General features: G+C 28.6%; 1 protein-coding gene across 1 annotated transcript in view; it reads left to right on the forward strand.

The window, feature by feature from the left end:
• LOC122270830 (uncharacterized) overlaps nucleotides 1-12,156 on the forward strand; it is a 247,085-nt gene that overhangs the window by 205,990 nt on the left and 28,939 nt on the right. Inside the window, exons 8-11 of the mRNA XM_087167781.1 lie at nucleotides 1,169-1,396; nucleotides 2,780-2,890; nucleotides 5,193-5,294; nucleotides 8,426-8,518. Coding sequence (XP_087023907.1) covers nucleotides 1,169-1,396; nucleotides 2,780-2,890; nucleotides 5,193-5,294; nucleotides 8,426-8,518 — 534 coding nt within the window. The remainder of the gene's footprint in view (nucleotides 1-1,168; nucleotides 1,397-2,779; nucleotides 2,891-5,192; nucleotides 5,295-8,425; nucleotides 8,519-12,156) is intronic.

Here is a 12,156-nt window from a genome sequence, read left to right on the forward strand (position 1 = left end):
TATCACAAAATGAAAGAATCTCTCTAAAAATTTTCAACAATAAGATAACTTTTAAATAACCTATGTGTAGTTTTCATATTCATGAAATTAATAGCATAGATTCTACACTAAGAATAAAAATAATGGTAAAAATTACCAGAATATGGTAAAGTTTAACGTGATCTGGCTGTATATGAACACCAAAAAGCTCTGTAATTTCATCCACAGAATTATAAAATATGGTCATATTACCAAACTGTTCGGTAGAAAATATACCCATGATACCTAAGAACATGGGGTAAAAGCATTCATTAGGTAAAATTTTATTTCTGTTAAATGTATTACGTATTTTTGTTAAATAAGTGATAATATGAACTATAATTTTGAGAGCCGTAATCTCCGGTAAATCGTTGCCTACAAACGGAAAAATCACCAAATGAATGATTTAAATACCGTATACATTTGTCATATTACCAGAATTTATGGTTTTTGCAAGAAATGCGATTGCCATGCAAATACGGTTCTTGTACATTTGCCCTACAAGTACGTTATTTTTTCTCATGAATCTACTGTCTACAATTTCTAAAATGCTATCTAATTAAAATTGAGATTTACAATTAATTGTAAATGTAAATTTATAAATTCAAGTATTTTTTTCTGAAAATGATGTTTTGATTATTTAACATTTACTATACACCGTGTTAATTCTTTGACATGAAAAGACATGAAAATAAATTATAGATTAAGAATTATTAGTATTTCTAAATTTCGTTTTTTTATGTTAGCAAATGAATAATGAAATCATATATAAGGTTTATTTACGTAATATATAAGCAAAACAAGAAATATTCCTATAGGAATAGATTAAATTCAAAATAATTAGGAATTCGTATTGCATATTGCTATACACTACTCAACTTTTTTCACAGCGGATATTTTAATAACCGATTCTCAAGTTAAGTATTACAGGGATTGGGCTTACTAACAAAAAAAAGAGTAGATTAAACCTTCGTGTAAAAAAACTTCAAATATGCACTGCAAATTATGAATAACACGAAGCTGAAATATACTCAGTAAAAGAAATGCTCCCCATTCTTGTTTGTCTGTTTTAATATCTATATTATAGTTCTCATATCCCATAACATCCCCTATCTTAAAATGCGTTTCTTAGTCTAAATTATCATTTCAGAACTTGCATGGTCAGAGTGGTCCCCATGCAGCAGCACTTGTAACTGGGGTAGGCGTACAAGGACCTCTTATTGTCTGGACAACGGTGTTGACTTGGAAAAATGCAGTTCTATCAGCTCAAAACGGACGGAAACTGAAGCTTGTTTTTTAAGACTCTGTCCACCACTTACAACAACGCCGACTTCTTTCATATCACTCAGTCCTCCACCGATTCTTTACAATATTACAGGTGAGTTAATTATGAATATCATTGAAATCTTTATTATTCTTTCAAGAATACCTTTCATAAAAATTTTAATCAATATTATTTAACTCTGATTACTGATATTAATGTATAACAGTAGTTATTTTGACAGTTTCATGCATCACAGAATACACAGCAAAGAACATATACACCGAAGAGCCATTACATTATGACCACCCTGCTAATAACATGTAGGACCACCTTTAGCCCTCAAAACAGCCAGCACCCTCCGTGGTATAGATTCCACAAGGTGCTGATAGGTAGTCTGAGGTATCTGGTACCAAGCGCTCACCAACTGGTCCTGCAATTCCCTCACATTGCGAGGGGGTAGCGGGGCAGCACGAATTTGGTTTTCCAAGTAGGACCAAAAATGCTTTATTGGATTAAGGTCAGGTGAATTCGGGGGCCAAGACATGACTTGAAAGTCACTGGACTGGATGAACCTGGTCTGCAACTATGTTCAAGTAGCTTGCAGACGTCAGGGATTATTTTATGAGGATTATAGGTCCTAATGTGCCCCATGAAAACATTGTTCCTGGGCGAGAAACCATAAAAACCTGGGCGAGCCCATTGTTATAGATGGAGGGTGGTCATAATGTAATGACTCTTCGGTGTATATCTGTAATGTTGTTCAAAGTTCAGGGAATTTTCATATTTTGGAAAATATTCAATATTTTGCGAATAACACCAAAACTAGTTAGCCGATTAAAATAAAATTTGGCAGGAATATAGTTTGATATATAACAAACAAAATTATCATACATGTATATAAAATCATGTACTCATCATAATCATATTTACATACGAAATAACCATGAATACACTCACATACTCGTGAGTAGCATTCATTGGAGTCGACATTCTTATGAACTAGGAATTACAGAATAAAAGAATAAAATAGTATAATATAGGATTTGGTCACCACCTCCTTGTAAATTTTCAAAGGTACACAGACCGCACCCTGTGAATTTGAGCAGGAAATAAGGCATTAGAGATATTCTCACTACGATTGAAAGCAATTTAATAGAACAAAATATTTTCTACAATTGCAATTTTAAAAATATAGTATTTGCATTAAATTTAACAGATTGTTGCGAAACTTGTCAAATGTAAAATAAAATTTAAAACCCCGTAGCTTCACGTGCACCTGCGTCCTTATATTGAGTTTTAAAACACGTTGTCATAATGCCTCTTCAACCAAAAAGTTTCTGCCCCTATCTGAGGCTGAATGTAGCCGAAAATTAGCTTTTTTTGAAAGTCTTATGTTTGGGAGATGACTGGTTTTGCCACTGAACAACACAAATATAGTTTGTTTAGAATTCAAGATCTTTTTAATGTACTTTTACATCCACTTGTCTACTTTCCCAGGAGTCAGAATGAAGCTGAAGTGTAAAGTGTACTGTAAAAATGGGGGTACGTGCCAACCGCCTTACAAGTGCCTGTGCCCTCCAGGTTTCTATGGAAGCTTGTGCCAGTACGGTAAGTGGTATGTGTTACTCTTTGTTTTATTTCTTTTTGAGTCGTATTTAAGAATATTTCTGAATGTAAATAAGTCTCGTCAACAAAATATAATCATTACATAAACAAAACACATTTCAATTTTAATATTTAGGGAAAAAAACAATGCAAATTACTTTAATTTTCGTCAGATAATGTATAAATTACAACAATCAAATAAATTTTTTAAATACCGCACAAACATTTAATACAATAAAAATAGTTTTAAGAAATAAAAACACGTGTTAAGAACCATGAGGGAGAGATAGTTTATGTGTAAAAAAGCTAATTCTGAGAAAAATAAAATTTAAAGGTTTGGAATTGTTCAGAAGGTTACATACGATCGAAATCATAAAAATATGCATGCAATACAAGCATTTATTTACATCCCTCAAAAACTTTAAAAATAAAAAGTAAAATTCGGAAATTATGTTGGATAAAAACCATTTTTTTCCCACGAAATTCCTCCCCAATCATAATATTTCCACTGTGGAATTCCCGTATGTATCTCTGTACTTTTCTCTATACTTTTCTATTTTCGCTTTATCTACGCGTGGACAGTAATTGTTTTCCTCTAGCATGACCAATCTTCAAAGTGAGATAACTCTCGGGGAGAACTTATTTTCCAAGTTGTTGATTCGTTAGAACTTAATTATCCTCAAAATTCAACAGATAGTGAACCAATCGCCCTTTTTGAGAAAAATGAACACGAACCATTTTCCCCCTTTGTTCTTCATTTAAGAATTAGTTTCTTAAGCAAATATGCAACCAGCTTTTATTTGTATAAATATATGTATTTGATTTGCAAGTTTACCCATTTTGCTTCAAGCTTTTTCTAAATATTATTTTGCATCATTATATGATTTGATAATTACGCGCTATTAATAATATTTTAATATTTTTCTCCCCTTCCTATCTAAATATGAGCCCTTCTAAGACTTTGTACAATAAATTATTTAATTTCACTTTCAGTATAATTATTTTTAAATAATATTTAAGAGTCATTTTTTAATTACCCTTATACGACACTATATTTTCTTTTGCATAAAAGTTTGCCATTAATATATTCTTTCCTTTTACATGTCTCTTTAAGTCTATGTGAAATAAAAGCTTAGATATATTTAGGTTTCGCTCGATGTTCTCAAAGTTTTTGATAATTTATAACTAATTAACTTTCGATGTAACAGCATTTGATTATGATTGGATGATTAGACTCAAAATAAAAATAAATTATTTGAATGTTTATTAACATGAAGTGATAATAAATAAATCTTTCTAAATATTGTCATCAGTTTGCATAATTCGTTTCTATTTTATTAAGAATTGTCAGCTGTTCTTACTTTTATTAGTCCATAAAAAAATAAACTTTCCATTCACGTTATAACGTTTAAAATAACTAACATTCCAGTTTTTTAAAAACAATTTATGGTGCTGGATACGTGTGCAGCTCTAAAAATAAAACTTACTCCAACAGAAGCGATTAGTTAAATTTTAAAATCATTTACTTTTCCAACTAAGCTCTGACTTTAAATACAATTCTTTCACAATAAATACGAGCCTTTTAAATTACATATGTATAAACTGCGCAGTTTTAATTTCCAACGTATTTTATGCCTTAATAAATTTTTTTATTTTTATATTGTATTCAAGTAAGTTTTTTCACCACTAATTATGATTCTTGTTTACATAAGGATATGATTAAGATAAAGTAATATTTTTCTTAGTTATTTAAATGGTTTATAATCTAAAAACTTAATAAATTAAAAGAATAATATTAAATGCATCGGGCTATAAACATAATTTTTCGTAGAAAATGAAAATTAAAAAAAATTGGAAAATTCTTTAAAGTAAAAACTGTCATATAAAAAACGCTTTTTTTTAAATAGAAGGAATATTTGCATCAGTTAATGCATATTTACCATCGAACTGCATATTTAGTTTCTTTCACTTGGTTTATTTTCATGAAAACATATATAATTATTCTATGAGTAGTTATTTTGCATTTCCTTAATACATTATGGTTGATATACAGAGTAAGATTTTTGTGAAAATTTTAGAACTGCATATTTATACTGTATTGTTATTTTGTTAAACTTCGAGAAAATATTATAAAATATTTTTATTGGTTGAATTATTTTTTTAATATTCACCAAAATATTTCTCTACCTTATTTAGCATTAAAAACAAAATTTTCATATTTTACTATTGAAAGTTTTTTTTCTTATAATGTTAATAAGATCATGTCATTTATGATGCAATATAAGAGCCATATTCTCTATTTCAGAGAAGCAATCTTGTCGAGTTAATTGCCGCAATGGTGGCTCTTGCCTACCTCCTTCAACATGTATTTGTCTACAAGGATTCTATGGACGAGAATGCGAGTTTGGTAGGTAATACATTCATAGTAATTCAAAGTAATAGTCAACCGTATTAGTTTTATTATAATAGTTTTATTATAATGAACTTTACTTCCTTTATGAATATAGTATTCACTGCATGAATGAAAAACTGTAGTTTCAAGGAGCTATACAGCAAAGAAATGTATTTCGGATAAGAATTTAGTATTCATTGAATGAATCAAAAACAGTAATTTCAAGAAGTTATATTATAAAGAACTTTATTTTGGATAAGAATTTGGCATTCATATTGCATGAATCAAAAACAGTAATTTCAAGAAGTTATATTATAAATAACTTTATTTCGGATATAAATTTATCAATTTTTTGTTAATCAAATATACCAGTTTCTAAAAGTTGTATTATCAAGAACTTTATTTCAGATATGAATATAGTATTCATTGCATGAATCGAGTACAGTAGTTTCAAGAAGTTACATTATAAAGTACTTTATTTCAGATATGAATATAGTATTCATTGCATGAATCGAATACAGTAGTTTCAAGACGTTACATTATAAAGTACTTTATTTCAGATAAGAATTTAGTATTCATTGCATGAATCAAAAACAGTAATTTCAAGAAGTTGTATTATAAATAACTTTATTTCGGATATAAAATTATCAATTATTTTGTTAATCAAATATACCAGTTTCTAAAAGTTATATTATTAAAACCTTTATTTCAAATAAGAATATAGTATTCATGAATCTATCAATTATCATGTAAATGAAACATACCGATTTCAAATAAATTACTTATTATAAACATTCTGTATTTCACTCTAGTATCATAGAACTTCATTTTGAATGTGAATCTAGTATTCCTTATTATAAATCAAGCACAATAGTTTGAAATAGATTTATTTTCAAAAATGTCATTTTAAATACCACTCTATTCATTATTATAAATAAAGTATATCAATTTGAACTTTTTTTTATACCAGATGTAATTTTATTTTACTTTTGTGCCGGTTATAATTTTTTAAATTCCACGTGTGCTCTTTGTAATTTCTGTTCTATTCTTATATACATGATTCATATTTTAGGCAACAATATTTTATCTTCATTAATTGTTATGTAATACATTTAACATTTTTTTCTGTTTGCTTGAAATAATTTTTTTTTATATACAATACTAACTGCAGTGTTTATAATTTACGTAATACTATTTTTTTGCATGATTAAACTTTTCATGTCTGAATGCCATGTAATTAAACATCGAAGTATTACTAATAACTGGATATAGATATACAAAATTTACATTAATTAAACAATAGAGGTTTGTATTGAAATTAAATTTCATTTATTTTTACATGCTTTTTTAAATACAGCTAGGTTAATACCATAGTTTAAATTCACCTATCAATTAAATAAAATAAATAATCCCAAGAAACTGAAATCGTACTGGTATTAACTGTTTGAAAACTTCATGCGATTCGAAAATATACAAAAAATAAAATGACAGTCAAGATGTTTCAAACTCATCAACTGAGCTGTCTTTCTGAATACCTGGGGTTCAATACACGACGGTGGCTTGAAGCCAGGGTAGGTAAGTTTTTGACAATTAACGGTTTATTCGGATTTTACCATGACTTCAACCATCACATTTTTTTGCATAATTTTTGACAATTGTGGGATTATATATATATATATATATATATATATATATATATATATATATATATATATATATATATATATATATATATATATATATATATATATATATATATATATATATATATATATAAGTTTAAAATGAAGAATAAAACAAAGAAAAATTACAGACATATGAAAAAAAGGGGTGGGGGAATAATAAGTAAAAAATAACAAACAACAGTTTATATATATATAAAAAAAATAAATAAATAAATGAAATTTTATTTAAAAAACCGGAAAAAAAAGCCGGAAAAAAATATATAATCTTTTCTTCAGCCCACACGATTATATCCGCAAAACAGAGTGCTTTCTGATATTGTATCAATAAAGCCAAAGCAAAATATATTAATACAATAGTGTGAGGAGCACTCAAAAATTTTTTTAATAAAAATAACAATAAATAAAATAGATCACAAAAAGTAAAAATAAGTAAAAATAACATGTAAAAACCGAAAATAAAATTAATTTGTTGACATTGAACTGTTTGAATTGAAACATGTTATTTTTACTTATTTTTACTTTTTGTGATCTATTTTATTTATTGTTATTTTTATTAAAAAATTTTTGACTGCTCCTCACACTATTGTATTAATATATTTTGCTTTGGCTTTATTGATACAATATCAGAAAGCACTCTGTTTTGCGGATATAATCGTGTGGGCTGAAGAAAAGATTATATCTTTTTTTCCGGTTTTTTAAATGAAATTTCATTTATTTTTTATTTTTTTTTATATATATATAAACTGTTGTTTGTTATTTTTTACTTATTATTCCCCCCCCCCCTTTTTTTCATATGTCTATAATTTTTCGTTGTTTTATTCATTTTTGAACTTATCTAATGAGTTCTGTTTACTTGCAGCTTAAGCGCAATAAATGAAACTTATTGTGTTACTTAACTTTCTTCGTGTTTTCTCTATTTATTTATATATATAAATATATATATATATATATATATATATATATATATATATATATATATATATATATATATATATATATATATATATATATATATATATATATATATATATATATATATATATATATATATATATATATATATATATATATATATATATATATATATATATATATATATATATATATATATATATATATATATATATATATATATATATATATATATATATATATATATATATATATATATATATATATATATATATATATGATAATTCTGAGATAATTTTTATGAGAGAAAAACATATCAGCCTTTGAATTAATTTCAATTTAAATTATATTAATCTCTTTCACACTATCACAATGTAAATTCAGAACGTTTTTTTTTTATTTTCTATAAAGAGGAGAATTTGTTTTAAAAAATAAAATACGGAAAAAATACATTATTTCTATATCAATGAAAAAAATATTTAAATACAAATGCACGCTTCTATTTTATTTATTTATTTATTGTATTTATTTTTCTGTTTTTGAAAACAGGTTGTGGAAAAGGTTGCCCTCCGGGAAAAGTATGTCATGCTAAAACAAATGAATGTAAATGCTCTCCTGGTTACATTCCTCCAACGTGCACAGGTATTATTCTAAATCGATATAGATAGATATAGATAGATATTGTATTATCGAAAAGTCCTGGAAAAGCTTCTGAATAGAAAAAAAATTGTAGTTTCATATAAAAAATGGAATACAATTGTTTTATGATACAGATAGTACATCAAATATTTAAGTAAGCACTGTTTGAAATCGAAAAGAAACATTTTTAAGTTTAAAATATGTTGCTAGATTTATTCGAAAATTAAAATTTAATTTTCAGCAAATTATGCGGAGCTAATATACTTAGTACACAGAATAACAGCAGAAGTTATGAATATATATATATATATTTTCATCACTATGTTAAGATTAAATGCACATTTTTCAATAAAAATATACCATTAAATTCAGTATAAAATAAAAAAATTTTAGTATAGAGCAAAACATTATTATTATGAAAACTATTTTTTTTCAATTCTTTGCAGTAGTTTAATTTTCATAGAATAGCATAAAACATAACTGTTTTGAGAAGAACAGAAAAAAATTAAGGAGAAAAAACGAATTTAAATGTTTTTGAGCTTTAAATATATTATTTCTTAGCTGAAGCTAAGTTTACTTAATGTTTGAAAAATTAAAAAATAATAATAATAATAATATTTTATACCCTAGAACAGGGCTGGCGAACCTTTATGCACCAACGTGCCATTTTCTCTAAAAAATTGCTTAATGAGGTCATAGACGCGCCGTCAAATAATTTTGACTTCGTGATTATTGGGAAAAGAATAATACTAAATACTATCAACTCAAAACTCTTTATTTACATTGAAAAAAAATACATTTTGCAATGTCTCAGTTATACAAGTAATTCAACTTAAAGTAACATCAGTGTGACTTCTGTTGTTGCAGATGAGATGACCAATAACTTATATTAGGTTGTAAAATGTTAGTTTAAGCAGGACTGTTGATTTTTTTTGCTAGTTATTTATTGTTAGCTTGTTTTTTACTGTTAATAATTGTTTTTTAGCATTAATTTTTAATTTTTTTATTAATAATTGTTTATTATTTTTCTTGTTTCTTGTGAATTTTAATTTAATTGTTACATATGCTTCATAGCGTAATAACATTTGCGTAATAACAATTCATAGTGTAACAACAATTGTGATCGGTGGAGTGCCCTAAATATTGTGTCGTGTGCCATTGGTTCGCCATCCCTGCCCTAGAAGATGTGTGGAAAAACAGTCATATTTAAAACGACAATTTTAAATTTGCGCAGTCTACGACGATAACAATATCAGTAGATTGGAAATTATAACTAAACGCTATTAAACATAATTTCATCTGCCTCAAATGTGTCATGTCCCCTATCTGCATTGTTAGAAATTTCTCAGAAAAAATGGTTCAATAATACTTTATTTAATTGTTATTTTATTATATTTTAACAAAACAGTCAAATAACCGTGCATAAGATGGGATTCAAACTGTTAACAGTGAGAAAACCTATTTATTAACTGCTTTTATCTAATACGGTTAAAAAACTAGAATTTCATCGCACCCACCAGGCCCACCTAATAAAGCCACTTAGTTCCTTGCAACTGGGTATATAATGAAGCTGATAGTGCTAAATGCTAATCTCATAAACGACAGATTGGGGTTCGAGCCCCAACGTTGACACCACAATAGTTCTTCAATTCCCTTCAACACATGAAGAGTTTCCCGTTTCCTGCGCTCTCCAAAGCTCATCAAACAAAGCTCGTTCTAACAAAAAGTCAAACTCCAATGTCCTGGTGAATTTAACGGTTTTGAAAAAATTCTGGTTGTAAATGGTTAAAAAACAATCTAGTTTTGTATTCAGGTCTTTTTAGCCATACTGGGTTGTAAACAGTTTCTAAACCAAAAATGTAAAAACAAATGTTCTTTACTTTAAACTTTACGGTTTATTAGATGGGAGACTCTTGCCGGTTATTTTACCATAGTTTTAGAATGAAAATTCTAACAATAGGAAGCACAACTCTAGAGAAGAAGAAAAAATCTGATACATGAAGAGTTTTCTTTATTCCATCGCTGTCTATAATAACATATTCGTATAGTGCATTTAATACAATAAACATTTACTTCAGTATACTTGAAAACTTTTTCTTGCTTTTCAATTTATAATATAGCCCTATATTTTGAATATCACGGTCGGTCCTGACTCTGCAACTGGCACTATTACGACTGACATTAGTATTTATTAGACTTAATGGCTATGTACAATATGGTTCCATACGTACAAATGTATGTAGGTTCATTATGCTCACCAAGTTCGCTTTTGTTTATTTGCTCTTTGCAACATATCAATGCAAGAGTTATTTCCTCTTATTCTATAACTGTCGTTGAACAGCCGATCCAAATTTACGTTTAAGTCAACCAATGTTCAACTCCGTAGCCTTGTAATTTTAAACCCAATCCAAGCAGCCTTATAATTTTGACAAGGGAACTCCTGGATCAAGTATTGGGAGAAAATTGCCTTCGCAGAAGATTTTTTATGGGACTAACCCGTATTTGCGTTGTATGGAGAGGATACCCGCGAAAACATCCCGCTGTTAACCTGATGGCAAAGGGATTCTAACCCATGACCCTTCTACCACTGGAGATATTTTACATCAGCAATGTGAGCAGGATGTGGAATTCGTATTGACCAGTCATTGCTTGGATTCGAATGCTGGTCACCTTATTCGAATCCCAGCAATGGCAGATCGATACGAATTCTGAATACCTTATTCCGGGTCTCCTTATCGGGCGAGTGTTCTATCCCCTGAGCCACGAAATATCTTAGTACTCTCTGACGATTTTTGTAATTGTATGGCATCACCTACTATTTCCAATGATGTGAACCGAGTTCAAATCCCGGCGATGACTGGTCGATACGAATGCGCATCGATTGCACCGATCACAGTGCTGACGTGAAATATCCTCAGTGGCAAACGGATCATTGGTTAGAGTCAATTTGACTTCAGCCTCACCGTGGGAACTTCTCGTGGTCTTCCTTTTCATGTAACGTAAATACGGCTTAGTTGGATCAAAAAGTCCAGCACAAAGGTAAATTTCTCCCAATACTTAGCCGGGAGTTTCCCTGTCTTCTGGACTGGGATCAAAATTACAAGTCTACGGAGTTGAACACTAGAAATCGTAATCTCAAAAATTGGGTCGGCTGTACAACGACGGTTAATAAATAAAATAAATGAAAGCTTTGTTTAACGTTTGTCATCAATAAAAGGTGTCTTTTTCAAAGGTTTTATGCTGGCAATTCAAACTATTTAATAACAGGAGCATTTGCAATACATGCAGTTACTGCAGCGGCACTAGTTATATAACACGCTTCCCAATATATTTTGCCGAGCATTATCTTGTTCGACACTTGGATCCATTAATTACGAAAATAAATAAAACCATGACTTTTCAGAGTCTGGAGTTTACATATGATTCATAAATATGGGAGACTAGCGATTAGACTAATTTCAACAGACAAGGAACGAGCGTAGCGTAGCAAGCCATTGTGAGTATACGTAGAAAGCCAATTTGTACGTAGCCAATGAAGCTAAACATTAGCCCAAATTATTACCCAACTTATCACCAGCCCAAATTATTACCAACATATCAGCAGCAGAGTCAGTCGCTAAGTAAAGGGTCTATCCGAACTT

Source organism: Parasteatoda tepidariorum, chromosome 7 (assembly GCF_982258835.1).
Source record: "Parasteatoda tepidariorum strain Cologne lab strain chromosome 7, Ptep-v5.0, whole genome shotgun sequence".
Classification (NCBI taxonomy): domain Eukaryota; kingdom Metazoa; phylum Arthropoda; class Arachnida; order Araneae; family Theridiidae; genus Parasteatoda; species Parasteatoda tepidariorum.